This window comes from Monodon monoceros, unplaced genomic scaffold (genome assembly GCF_005190385.1).
Source record: "Monodon monoceros isolate NGI ecotype Baffin Bay Population unplaced genomic scaffold, NGI_Narwhal_1 Super_Scaffold_1, whole genome shotgun sequence".
Taxonomy (NCBI): domain Eukaryota; kingdom Metazoa; phylum Chordata; class Mammalia; order Artiodactyla; family Monodontidae; genus Monodon; species Monodon monoceros.
The window spans coordinates 49,842,367-49,855,954 of record NW_021703765.1 but is presented as its reverse complement, the minus strand read 5'-3'; the positions used below and the strand labels follow the sequence as shown (position 1 = coordinate 49,855,954).

General features: G+C 37.4%; 2 protein-coding genes across 5 annotated transcripts in view; one reads left to right on the top strand and one right to left on the bottom strand.

Moving 5' to 3' along the window:
- The window catches only part of GREB1L (GREB1 like retinoic acid receptor coactivator), a 257,506-nt gene extending 256,138 nt beyond the window's left edge, over positions 1-1,368 (top strand). Inside the window, exon 33 of the mRNA XM_029233377.1 lies at positions 1,099-1,368. Coding sequence (XP_029089210.1) covers positions 1,099-1,262 — 164 coding nt within the window. The 3' untranslated portion in view covers positions 1,263-1,368. The remainder of the gene's footprint in view (positions 1-1,098) is intronic.
- Positions 1,369-1,830: 462 nt separating this feature from the next.
- ESCO1 (establishment of sister chromatid cohesion N-acetyltransferase 1) overlaps positions 1,831-13,588 on the bottom strand; it is a 77,617-nt gene continuing 65,859 nt past the window's right edge. For 3 of the 4 annotated variants that reach the window (XM_029233307.1, XM_029233290.1, XM_029233297.1), the window contains one exon: positions 7,210-8,581. In XM_029233307.1, coding sequence (XP_029089140.1) covers positions 8,434-8,581 — 148 coding nt within the window. In that variant the 3' untranslated portion in view covers positions 7,210-8,433. Of the gene's footprint in view, positions 2,006-3,080; positions 3,131-7,209; positions 8,582-13,588 lie in introns of those variants that run through there. The other variant, XM_029233318.1, reaches the window with a different exon arrangement.

The following is a 13,588-nucleotide window of genomic DNA, read 5'->3' as shown; positions in this document are numbered from 1 at the left end:
CTGATTTTTTAAATGGGGGAGTGTTAAGACTAAATGCAGATAAATAGAGCCAGGTTTGTGACCATATTAAATATGTTTGCCACTAGTAATTTTAGAAAGGAATGATGCAATACAAGAAGTGATGCTTCTCATATAATCTAATTTTAATAAAAATCAGGTTGGGCTTCCCTGGTGGCGCAGTGGTTGAGAGTCCGCCTGCCGATGCAGGGGACACGGGTTCGTGCCCCGGTCCGGGAAGATCCCACATGCCGCGGAGCGGCTGGGCCCGTGAGCCATGGCCGCTGAGCCTGTGCATCCGGAGCCTCTGCTCCGCAACGGAGGAGGCCACAGCAGTGAGAGGCCCGCGTACCACAAAAAAAAAAAGAGAAAATCAGGTTAATGAGGTATGATTCTGGTATAGAAGCTAAAGTCGTTTCAATGAGTATGCGCCATACAAAGAGTTAAATCTGCCTAAGAACAAACTGCAGATGAAGCATCACAAATAATCCTGACAAGACGACCTCTGAGGTCGGAGGAAAAAAGTAAGGTTCATCATGCTGTGTACAGCATGCTACCATTTTTATGAGAACAGGAGAAACTGTATTTACTTCTATGTGTGTAAAATACATATGGAGCTGTGCGTGTGCGTTGGGGGTGGGAGGGAGCGTCCCAGGGGACGCTTGGCAATATCTGGAGACATTTTACGTTGTCACAGGGCGGGGTGCTGCTAGCACAGAGTGGGTAGAAGCCAAGGACACTGCTAAATATCCTACAGAGCCAGACGCTCCCACAGTAGAACTGTCCGGCCCACAGCGCCGAGGCTGAGAACACTGCTCTACAGGGACACGTGAAACGTTAGGACGTGGGTTTTAACACTGGTTACTATAGGGGAAGGGGGGCTGTGGTTAGGAGGGCTTTTACTTTAAACTCTTTTAAACTTTTGAATTTGTAATAACTACTTTATTCAAAATAAATAGTACAATGAACAAATCTGATAGGTTACTTTGTATGTTGGTTCTCACATGTGTTAGTTTAGGGGATATAATCAGAGGGAGGTGGTAAGATTCTTCATCATTTCAATCCCTGAGCCTAAGACACACTTCTGCTCTCTTCCTGAAGGTGCTACTCTGTGTGTCATCTGCCAAGACCGAAGTTCCTTACGCCAAACGATTGTGCGCTTAGAGCTAGAGGACGAGTGGCAGTTCCGCCTCCGGGACGAGTTTCAAACTGCTAACAGCGCCGATGACAAGCCCCTCTACTTTCTTACCGGACGTCACGTATGAGCTTTGGAAGAGACCAAAACCAGCAAAGGGATGCCTAGGTGGGGTGGGGTAGTAACGATTAAGGATGTTTTTTTTCCTTTAAAGTACAATCACTGTGGAGCCAAGTGCAACATATTTGTCTCTTCTCCAAAGAACCCCCCAAATCTGACCTAGATCCTTGGGGGGCATCACGCTCCTTCAGTTCCAATTTCAGGACTTAAATTCAGGTTAACTCCACCCGAGGTAGTTATGCAATTACTTAAGACGTGGTCTGCCCACGGGAGGCTGAGGAGGATTACGCTTTGGAGAGGCCACAGGGAGTCTGCATTGTTTTTTTACTATGCTGTGTCGGGGGGGAAACTGACTCTCAGCATTAGCTAGCCTGAATGTGTTACGTGAGACTCACACCGTTGGTGTGGAATTAATTGAAGATTAACGTTTGAGGCCTGAACCCTCAGTTTCTCTTCAGATCTGTACTTTGGTACAGTATTACTCAGGGGTCTGAAACGATAGAATGTAGAAGATATTTGTATTTAAAAAAAAGAAGTAGCTTTGTCTTTCTCTGTGCAGTGTTAGTCTAAGATTTATAATCTTGTATGTATTGAAACTTTTGGCAAAATTTCCACAGGAGTTAAAAGTTTACTATTTAAACTGAACAAACAAATTAGTAAATGCAGAGCAGGCATTGTGTGTATTCATGCAGCTTCTCCTGGCTTAAGTTCTTTTGCTTTATCCATTCTTTGTTTTCAGTCTCTTAAGCACGCCTGTGAGAATATGAACAGTGATTAATCTTACACACGGAGAGCCTGATTCAGTAGTTGAGCCAATTCAGAAGCTTTCAGCAGTCACCCCACACCCACCCTGTTTGGTTGGAATTTAGCAGTTGGCACCAGCAAAGCTAAATGTCAGGCAGGCTTAGCTTCTGTGTGAAGTGGAACTAGTTTCTTTCCTCTCAAAGACTAAAGCAAAGTTTCCTTTAAAAGATACACTGAATGAATATTAGCTGCCTTATACTGACAACACCACAGAAATTGCTGAAATGGGAAACAGAGCCGTAGAAAGAGAGGCTGTTTTACTTAATCCTACCAGTGGGGTGTGCGTGTGTTAAAGAAGATGCCAGTAAGTCTCTTTGACTCATTAAAATCAACAGGGGGTCTCTGTTCGGTATCAACAGTAGGAGGCATAAGTTTCTACAGATTTTTTACCACATATTTTAATCAAAAACAGATTTTTAGAAAATGTTCTAGAACAAACTAGGTCTTTTGGAAGCTTACTCTTAAATTACTCCACTTCTCATCATTAAACAATCTCTTGACATTTTTCTCATTAGCCCGTATGTACCACTTTATTCCCACTTTAAATGGCCATTTTAAACTTGAATCGATGTCATATTTATGGCCTGAAGCCTGCATTTACTTAGAACAAATAGTGTTAACTGACCAGCTTTATTAGTTTGTGATAACAAGTTTACAGCTAGTGAAGAGATGGCATGTACTAATCTGAAAATGGTTTCAGATCTCTTGGTTTTAATATAGCTACTTATGATGCTTTAAATGTCTCTTGAAATGAACAATTCCTTTAAACTCCATTTTTAACTGACCTTGAAAGAGGACCTGCCTTATAGATGCTTTAAAAATACTCAATTTTAGTACAGCAGAATTTTTGGCAAAGAGGTACATTCTGAGGCAGGCTGATTTAGATATCAGTGTATTTCAGTTGTTCCTGTTTTGTTGAAAGGGCCTAACGCAGACGATATCAAGAAACCAACTATTTGTGCAATATTCCAAAAATATTTATAGGGCAAATAAAATACTTGAAATAGTCCTAAAACAGTTGTACCTGGAGCAGATGGCCTCTCAGGGTTTCTTCAGGCTTTATGGCTTCATAGTCTAAGGAAAGGAAAAATTTTTTAAAGTAGTTACTTGACCTGAGGGGACCCCATATTAGTTAGGGCTGCACTCTGAAAAATCAAATGCTTATGATCTCTTAAATACTGTTTAACTCTGGGGAAGAGAAATGCCAGAATAAAGCCAAAAGCCCATCACCCCAGTGATGGAGAATTCAAATTGACCTGCTTATTCTTTTCAATGCCTGTCTTACTAAGGTTTGGATCTTTTAAAATCACCTTATCAGTATAATTCTTTAGAGAATGTTAGGTCGCTCTCCTGCAAGGATAAAATTGCACAAGCACAGGACACCATGACTGGTTAATACGTACCTTGGTGTGTTCCACTTCGAGCCTTGCCATCCCTTAAGAATATTGTGTGAATGTGTTCACTAGGCCTGCATAATAACTGACCTATAGACCTGTTGAACCTTGCCACATATTGACAGTTCACACAGGTTAATACTGAATGTAAACTAAAATTACAATGAGAATTGTTGTATTCAATTTTTTTGGCTGTAATTTATGCAAATGCTTTTTGTGATTTTTAGAAAAGGAGGCACCTGTGTTACTTTATTACTGTAAAATTTTCTTAACCAAAATTTGGTGAATTTCACTAGTCAGTCTACCTCACATTTTGTTTGTGATTCTAAATTGTCTTAAGTTGTGTCTACAGTATGTTCTTGTCCTTTAATTTGGTGAATGTATTAAAATTCTCTCCCACCCCCCCAAAGAGAAAGTTTGTTTTCTTTACATGTTCTGGTATGTTCAAAAATGGAATAAGCTGACTACGGCAATGTCCAAGAAAGGCTAGAAGTCCACATGTCATAGGTTGGATGACTATAAGATATTCTTCTGGCATAACAGTCCAAAGTAAATATTTGTTCACTGAAAATCTGTAGCTTATCCAAAGAAGATACACACGTATAAGGTATCTACCATGCCCATTTGCAGAGTGCCACAATTATGAATAACAGATCCAGAAATGATTATTAAAGAGATGTTAGAAATATTCATGGTACATCCCCAATCTTTTATTTTACAGATGGCAACTATACTCACTTTCGTGTCCTGAGAAGCAGACTTTGGGTTGGTAGAACTGTGCAGTATAACCCTAAGGTGTTATTTCACCAACTTTTGAGAGTTAACTTGTTATTCCAGGGGAAAAGAAATGCCTTTCAGTTCTATTATTAGCAAGAGTGCTAAAATAATAGACTGATATAGAACCATAAAAGCATTCTTCAGGGCCAGAGGCCCCTGGCTGTTACCTCAGGAGGGGCAATAACTATTTTAAGTATGATGACAGATTCAGGATAAAGGCTCCAAAGCAGCTGCCTTAGAAAGACTAACAGCTGTGAAACTCTGACTGCTGTGCCTTTGTATTCAACTACTAGAGCTGAACAACATCAGGGAACAAACATTCCTCAGGCTTGTCTTGAGTCATGGCAACTGGCCCATAAGCTTCCTCTGAGTCTAAGAGAATACTGATAAAACAATCAAATACTGGCTTCCCTGAAAAAAACAAAAACCCAAAAAAAGAAACAAAAACATCATCACTAAAGATGACTTCAGGAAGAACTTCTGAGGCCAAGGAAACAGCCATTCAAACTATAAATTCCTTATGTCTTAACTTTCAAGTAGTAAGCTAAGGAAAGCATCTACGGTTGACCCTTCAACAACACAGGCTTGAACTGCATGGGTCTACTTATACACAAATTTTTTCCAAAAAAATACGTACTATGATACCACACAAACCATGGTTGGCTAAGTCTACAGATGCAAACCGCTGATATGAAGAGCCGACTGTAAAGTTATACCTGATTTTCAACTGTGTGGGGTAACCCCCATGTTGTTCAAGGGTCAACTGTGCTTCAGTGATTATTGATGGCAGGTGGAATAATAAGAAATAAAAAAAAGTTCTCTAACCACTTCTTTGTTGTTATAAGACCGAATCTTCCCTTTATCTGCCAGAAGGCCCAAGAGCCATGAGAACAGGTAGAAGGTATATGTATGCCTGCAGTCGCTACCCCAGAAATCAATTCAGCCATCTTAACTGCCGATGAACTACAGCTAGGCAGGAATGTGGCCGTGTTCCTACCCAGACGCCCTAGCTGGGCAGCCATGCAAAGTAAGCAACAATTAAAATATCACTGCATGTGGGGCTTCCTTGGTGGCGCAGTGGTTGAGAATCTGCCTGCTAATGCAGGGGATGGGTTCGAGCCCTGGTCTGGGAAGATCCCACATGCCGCGGAGCAACTGGGCCCGTGAGCCACAACTACTGAGCCTGCGCGTCTGGAGCCTGTGCTCCACAAAAAGAGAGGCCACGATAGTGAGAGGCCCGCACACCGCGATGAAGAGTGGCCCCCGCTTGCCACAACGTTTCTTGCCACAGAAACGAAGACCCAACGCAGCCAAAAATAAAATAATTTAAAAAAAAGTTTAAAATATCACTGCATGTCTACTGTACTTACTGTTCTTACGATACATGCTTTTAGTAGATATACCAAATGCACTCTTGCATGTTACGAACTGGTAAAATACTGATTTTTACAATGCTTACAAAATGAAATAAAACCATTGTATGTCCATGCAGACAAGGGCATGACCCCTAAGAGCTCATGGTTCCTGTCTACACTGGTGGTTCCTATAATGTCCATACACTAGACATTTTTATAATGGACCAACAACTATTCAAGGGTAGCTGAGAAAAAATTTACAGGTGCCTTTATATAATCAGCAATTACAGAATCAACCTGTTTCGATGTCTGTGGCTATTAGTGTTTACTCACTGTGTCCACCAGTGCCTCCACCACTCCATAGAGACCGTTCTTCTATCATCACTCTTCAGCCTTCAACTGTGGTGTGACAGTGTCGACCGTTCTTTGAGTCTTGGTTTCTACCACTCTCTTATGGTTCTTCCCTTGCACGTGCATTCTCAAGTGTTCCTCAATACTCTCTCCTACCCTCTCAGTTCATAAACCTCAGGGTGGCGATCTCTTCTAAACCTTCAAATAACTAAATAAATTTGCTTAGTTCAAACTTTTTCCAAACTCTAGATCTACATGTTCAGTTATATACAAAATAGATATTTCCACTTGGAGATTCTGCAACCACCTTAAAATTGTGAGCAAAACTGAGCGCATCCTTCCCCATCTAATCTTGCCAACCTAATTCTCCAGTATGCCCTTCTCAGTCAATTACCCAAATGAAAATTACTCTAGATTCTCCTGTCATGATCTTTCTCTGGTCAGTTATCAACTCTATCAGTTCTTCAGTTTTATCTCCTCAGAGTTCATCTGTCTCATCTTCACCCACACATCATAGGTTTAGTTCAGTTTTCAGCATCTTTCACAAAGACTGCTACTGTAAGCCCTTAATTATCGTCTAAGTTCTAGATTCCTCACTTGTAAACTCTACCTCATGGGGTTGTCATGATAATTAAATAAAATAATGCATCACTAAACACAAGGTATGACACATGGCAAACATTCAAGTGTTAAATATTATTAATAATTCTGTTCTTAAGAGAAATAGCTAGATTGTAAAACTTATTTGAGGGGCTGTGTCTTTAATACAAACATGAAAAACCATTTTCCTAGTAATGGTAACCTTTAAACCAACCAATAAATATAGCCTCTCTACTTCCAAGTCCCCTTGAAACCACCAAGTTTGGCTCCCCAAAGAAGCATACTATTGCTTATATGGAAATTGCGCCTGTATTATGAGATTAACAGTTACTAGGACATCTACACTACACCTGAAAATTTCATCCTGTTTTTAAAAAATTACAGTCCCTGTCAGGCAAACGTTGAGACCAGGGATAACTAGAAGAGTCTCAAGCCCAAAGAGAAAAGCAGTGTTGAGAGTTGGACCATCATGATGGATCAGAGGGAAATATTTACACTGCCTTACCACTCCACCCTATAAAGACTACAGAGCCCTACACCACTCTATTAATTTTAAAAGCACACATCTAAGGGTGATAAAATATATACCTATCTGTTAATCATAGTTTAAAAGCCCTAATTTTTAGCTGGTTTTAATTTCAGCTCATAAAATTAATCTATGTTAAATCGCAGTGGTGCTTCATTCTTGGGCCATGGCTCTTTATTTCTTTGAAAGAGCAGAAAATTCTGATGTTAGGATCTTGTCTTTTGGAGACGTTACTGACATACTTATCCTATGGCAAACTGGTGAAAACTACCTTTTAAGAAGCCAGTGTTTTAATCTTATTTCAAGGTATCAAAACTAACAAACTTCCTGAAAAAGCACAATAATAATACACCATTATCACATTTATCACTTAGAAAAAGCTATCAAGTATTTTATTATTTTATTCTACATTATATACAGGTCATAAAAGGCCACAGCAGTTTTTCAACATATAAACCCTTTAAAAGTAGAGGGCACTATGAAGGATAGACAAGTATCAAAATGAAGTCCAATAATGAAGGCATATACCCAGTGTAGTATTTCTGAGGAGTAACGAAGCAGATACCAAGTCCTCCATATTTAGCTTGCAACTATTCCACAGGTTTTCATAAATCTCTTTGGGACTGTTAATAGCCGAAGTGTGCCAGTTGCCATTTATTTTAAAAAGTGAAACCAGAATGAAAGAATAAACTAGAGGGTACCATTCTAATTCTAGTCACTTACAGCTCTCCAAGAAGGAAAGCCTCAATTCTTTTCCACCTTCCACTTTTTGCTGCTGTTAAGAAGCGGAAAGAGAGAAATGGAAGAAAAAGTTCAGCTTTGCTTTTTTGTGAGGATTCTTTTAAATTATATACCAGACCCTTTAAGAATTAGCTTTGAGTTCCTAAACAGGTAACATCACACCCTCCGTGAGTAATAATGCAAAAACATCGGTTTCCACTCTGTGAAAATACAATCTTTAAAACTATAACTGGTATCAGCAGATCAATATAAAAAAATACAGTACCAAGCTACACTGGTATATTTCCATAATTAAGAACTTCAAAATATACTTATCACTGAGACCATAGTCCTTGCATTAGTTTCAGTCCACTATGAACAATTATCTGCTGCATGTAAACATGTCTAAATAACTATAGATAAAATACATCAATCATAAATTTCTGTAAAAGATAATAAAATATCTTCTTTAAAAAACAAAACAACAATAAGCAATTACTGCATTTTTTCCAATTTTATGAAAATGGAACAACCTTAGAGTTGTTGCCAGTCCTGAGTTCATTGTAATAAAAATGGCCCTAGTTCCTGGTTAAAGTCAGCAACCAATCCATTCTCTTCAGTAGATGTCTTCTGGACTGCAGGCATGAATTTATTTTAGGTGCTATTCTGTCCATTAATAAAATTATATACCAGAAACTGACCAGTGCCACAGTACTGTGTTGCAAACAGTTTTCCATCAGGAGTAGGATCTGAGAAAGCAATTTCTTCTTTACTCAAGTATGAACCATATATAAAGTTACTCCTATTAAAAAAGGGGGGGGAGTAGAAGGGTAAAAAAAAAAGTATATTATTTTTAATCATTAAAATTGGAAAAACCTGTCAAATAAAATTTGAATAAAGACTTTTTAGGTAATGCTGTATATTCTAGAAACTTAAAAATAATTGTCTTATAAAAAGCATAGTTTTAAAAACATTTACCCAACACCTTTTCACGATAAAAATACTTCAACAACTCTAAATAGAAGGAACTTCCTCAACCTGATAAAGAGCATCAAAAGGCATCAAAGTTAATGGAAAAAAAAAAGACTGAAAACTGTTCCTCAGAGATCAGGAACAGGGTAATGAGGCTACGTCTGCTCACACCTCTTCTATTAAAACAGGAAAATTAGACAAGCAAAAGAAGCAGCAACCACGTTGGAAAGGAAGAAGTAAAATTATCTCTTTTTACAGATGACATGATCTTTTATATACAAAAATCCTCTGGAATTCACAAAATAACTATTAGATCTAATAAAGAATGAGTTCAGCAAGTTTGTAGGACATAAGATCGATATTAAACAATTAATTGTATTTCTATACACTTGCAATGAACAATTCAAAATGAAATTTAGAAAACAAGTCCATTTGCAATAACACTGAAAGAGTAAATACTTAGGATTAAATTTAGAGACATGCAAGACCTAAAAAATGATAACTATAGAGCGTTGTGGAAAGAAATTAAAGGCTACTTAAGTAAACAGAAAGACATCCCATGTTTATGAATCAGAAGACTTAATATTGCTAAAACGGCATTACTCTCCAAATTGATCTATACTGGGCTTCTCTGCAAAAATTAACAAGCTGGTCCTAAAATTCATATGAAAATGCAAGAGACACTGAATAGTGAAAAGAATCTTTAAAAAGAACAAATTTATAGAACTTACATTTCCTTATTTCAAAACTTACAACAAATCTACAGTATTCCAGACAGTGGGCTGCCGGCACAAGAGACCAATGGAATAGAACTGAGGTCCAGACACAAACCCTCACATTTATGATCAATCATTTTTGACAAAGGTGGCAAGACCATTCAATGGGAAAGAAAAGTCTCTTTAATAAATGGTGCTGGAACAATTGGATATCCACATTGAAAAGAATGAAGTTGGATCCTACCTCACATCATACACAAAAATTTACTTAAAATGGATCAAAGACCTAAATATAAGAACTAAAATTATAAACTCTTGAAAGAAAATACAGGCCTAAATCTTTGTGGCCTTGGATGAGGATACTGTTTCTTAGATATGTGACAAGGAAAAAAGATATATAATTTGGAGTTCAAAATTAAAAACTTCTGTGCTTCAAAGAATACTAAGAAGATGAAAGGACAATCATAAAATGGTAGAAAATATTTGCATATCATATATCTGATAAGGGACTCATCTCCAGAATATATAAAGAACTATTACAACTCAAGAAGAGAAAGACAAATGAACCAATTTAAAAATGGACATAGGATTGATTGAATAGGCATTTCTCTGAAGATATATATAAATGGCCAACAAACATCATTACCTATTAGGGAAATGTAAATCAAAAACCACAATGAAATACCACTTCATACCCGCTAGGATGGCTAAAAAGACAGATAATAACAAGTGCTGGTGAGAATGAGGAGAAATTAGAACCCTTGTAACATTGCTCGTGGAGTTGTAAAACAGTGCAGCCACTTTGCAAAATAGTTCAGCAGATCCTCAAAATGTTATATGGTTACCATATGGCCCAATTCTCCTACGTATGTACCAAAAGAAATATACATACGCGAGTATTTCTCTATTTACCAAGAGAAATAAAAATACACAGCCTTCCCTGGTGGCACAATGGTTAAGGGTCCGCCTGCCAATGCAGGGGATGTGGGTTTGATCCCTGGTCAGGGAACTAAGATCCCACACGCTGTGGGGCAACAAAGCCCGCACGCCACAACTACTGAGCTCGCGCTCCTCAATGAGAGAGCCTACATGCCACGCACTCTGGAGCGTGTGCCACAATGAGAGAAGAGAAAACCCACACGCCACAACTAGAGAGAAGCCCATGCCACAACGAAGAGCCTGCATGCCACAACATGCGCCACAAAGAAAAATCCCACATGCTGCAATGAAGATCCCACATGCCACAACAAAGACCCGATGCAGCTAAATAAATAAATAAACATTAAAAAAAAATACAGTTCAGAATAGGCAAATCTATTGAGACAAAAGTAGATTATTGGTTGCCAGAAGCTGGAGGAGAAGGAAATGGGGAAATTGGGTATCAGGTTTTGGGGAGACTGAAGGAAATGTCTTAGAATTAGACAGTGGTGATGGTTACACAGCCTTCTAAATATACTAAAACCCAGTGAAGTGTCACTTTAAAAAGATGACCAAAAAGGCCACCTACTGAATGGGAGAGGATATTTGCAAATGATATATCCAGTAAGGAGTTAATACCCAAAATATACAGAGAACTCATACAACTCAACATCAAAAAAAAAAAAACCTGATTAAAACATGGGCAGAGAATCTGCAAAGGCATTTTCCCAAGGAAGACAAAAAGAGGGCCAACAGGCACATGGAAAGATGTCCAACATCACTAATCATCAGGGAAATGCAAATCAAAACCACAATGAGGTATTATCACCTCACAACACCTGTCAAAATGGCTATTATCAAAATGACAACAAATATCAAGTCTTGGTGAGGATGTGGAGAAAAGGGAACCCTCATGGACAGTTGGTAGAAATGTAAACCGGTGCAGCCACTATGGAAAACAGTATGGAGAGTCCTCAAAAAAGTTAAAAATAGAACTGCCATATATGACCCATATATGACCATATAAATTCCACCCCTGAGTACTTACCCAAAGGAAAAAAATACACATTAGAAAAAATATATGCACCTCTGTGTTCACTGTAGCATTATTTACAACAGACAAGATATGAAAGCAACCTAAATGTCCATCAATAGATAAGTGGATAAAGAAGATGCTGTGTGTATACACACAACCAGAGACATACACACAGACACAAACACACACACAACGGAATATTACTCAGCCACAAAAAAGAATGAAATCTTGCCATTTACAACAACACGGATGGACCTAGAGGGTGAAATAAGTTAAAGAAAGAAAAATGCTGTATGATTTCACTTATACATGGAATCTAAGATGCAAAACAAATAAACATAACAAAACAGAAACATAATTATAGATACACAGAACAAATAGGTGGTTGCCAGAGGGAAGGGGAGGGTGGCGGGGGGGGGGGCGGAGGGAGAAATAGGTGCAGGAGATTAAGAGGCACAAACTTCCAGTTGTAAAATAAATAAGTCAATGGTATGAAACGCACAGTATGGAGAATATAGTCAATAACTACGTAATATCTTTGTATGGTGACATATCTGTATCTAGACTTATTGTGGTGACCATTTTGAAATGTATAAAAATACGGAAACAATGTTGTATAACAGGAACATAGTGTTGTAGGTCAATTATACTTCAAATAAACAAACTCAAAAAGAGATCAGATTTATGGTTACGAGAGGTGGGGATTTGGGGAGAGGGGGTATTCAATGAAGGCAGTCAAAAGGTATAAACTTCCCGTTATAAGATAAATAAGTACTAGGGATGTAATGTATAATATGATAAACATAATTAGCACTGCTGTGTGTTATATATGAAAGTTGTTAAGAGAGTAAATCCTAAGAGTTCTCATCACAAGGAAAAAAATTTTTCTATTTCTTTAATTTTGTATCTATATGAGATGATGGATGTTCACTGCACTTATTGTGATAATCATGTCATGATGTATGTAAGTCAAATCATTTGTTGTATACCTTAAACTTATACAGTGTCGTATGTCAATCATAATTCAATAAAACTGGAAGAAAAAATGGTTAATTAAAAACAAGATAAATTTTGTGCTATGTAATTATATCTCAATAAAGCTGTTATTTTTAAATGTTTTAAATTTTGCTAGGATATAGACTATTAGTAGAATTTTCATATTGTAATCGTAACAAGGTGAGATGGGTACATAAAGGAACAATAAATGAAAAAAGTTAGAAACCTCTATGGTTTTAACAGGAAGCTTAGAGTGGCAATCTCAGTATCACACAGAACAAACACAATGACTACAATGTTTTATGTTTTTATAAACTAGAACCATCTTATGGTTTTGACAAGACCTAAGTTTTACAAGATTTAAAGGAGGGACAATACCCTCATTTAGGACAATTATTTAATCAGCTGCATTTTCCAGGTTTAGTTCTGAAAGAGCTAAAAATAGACCTGCCTCTTGTCAAGAGAAGGGTAAGTAGATCTAAGCCCTTCTGGATCACTATTCATTGATAAAACAAAAATAAGGGAGAGAGACCTGAAACACAGTTAGGCTCTAAGCGACTTAAGAGTCTTAGGAACTCACTTATAACAATAATGGATTATTTTGAAAGCTATACCTATAAGTAGTAGTAGACAGGTATTCTATGAATAAACAGACACAAGAGACCAACCTAAAAAACCTCATTTGCATAATTAATTTAAACCTCTTTCATTAATCCTTTAGCAAAGATGCTTTAAAGAGCAAAAAACATGTAATTTTCTGAATCTTTTCCTCTATACCTTTGATTAAAAATCAAGCAATAAAAGCAAGAAGAAAAACTATTAAGAGATTTAGATTATTTACAAATACTATTCTTAAATTAAGACAAATTTTCCCAAAAGCTGAACTCCCAAGAAATTTCCCATACTTCTTTGGTTATCTTTAAGATTCTCTAATATTGAACGCAATTTGAAATAAGTGGGTTATTTTGGCCTGATATCATAGATGCAAATTAAAAAAAGTTAAAATGGTTTAATAATACTTAACCCATAGTGCTTTCTTCCCCCTCAGGTTAACTTCACATAAAAAGCACTCACAGATCCAACATACTGACAATCTTATGCAGATTTTAAATTAATATAAAGGTTACACATTTAAGATTAACTAAAGGCCATTCTTTTTTTTTTTTTTTTT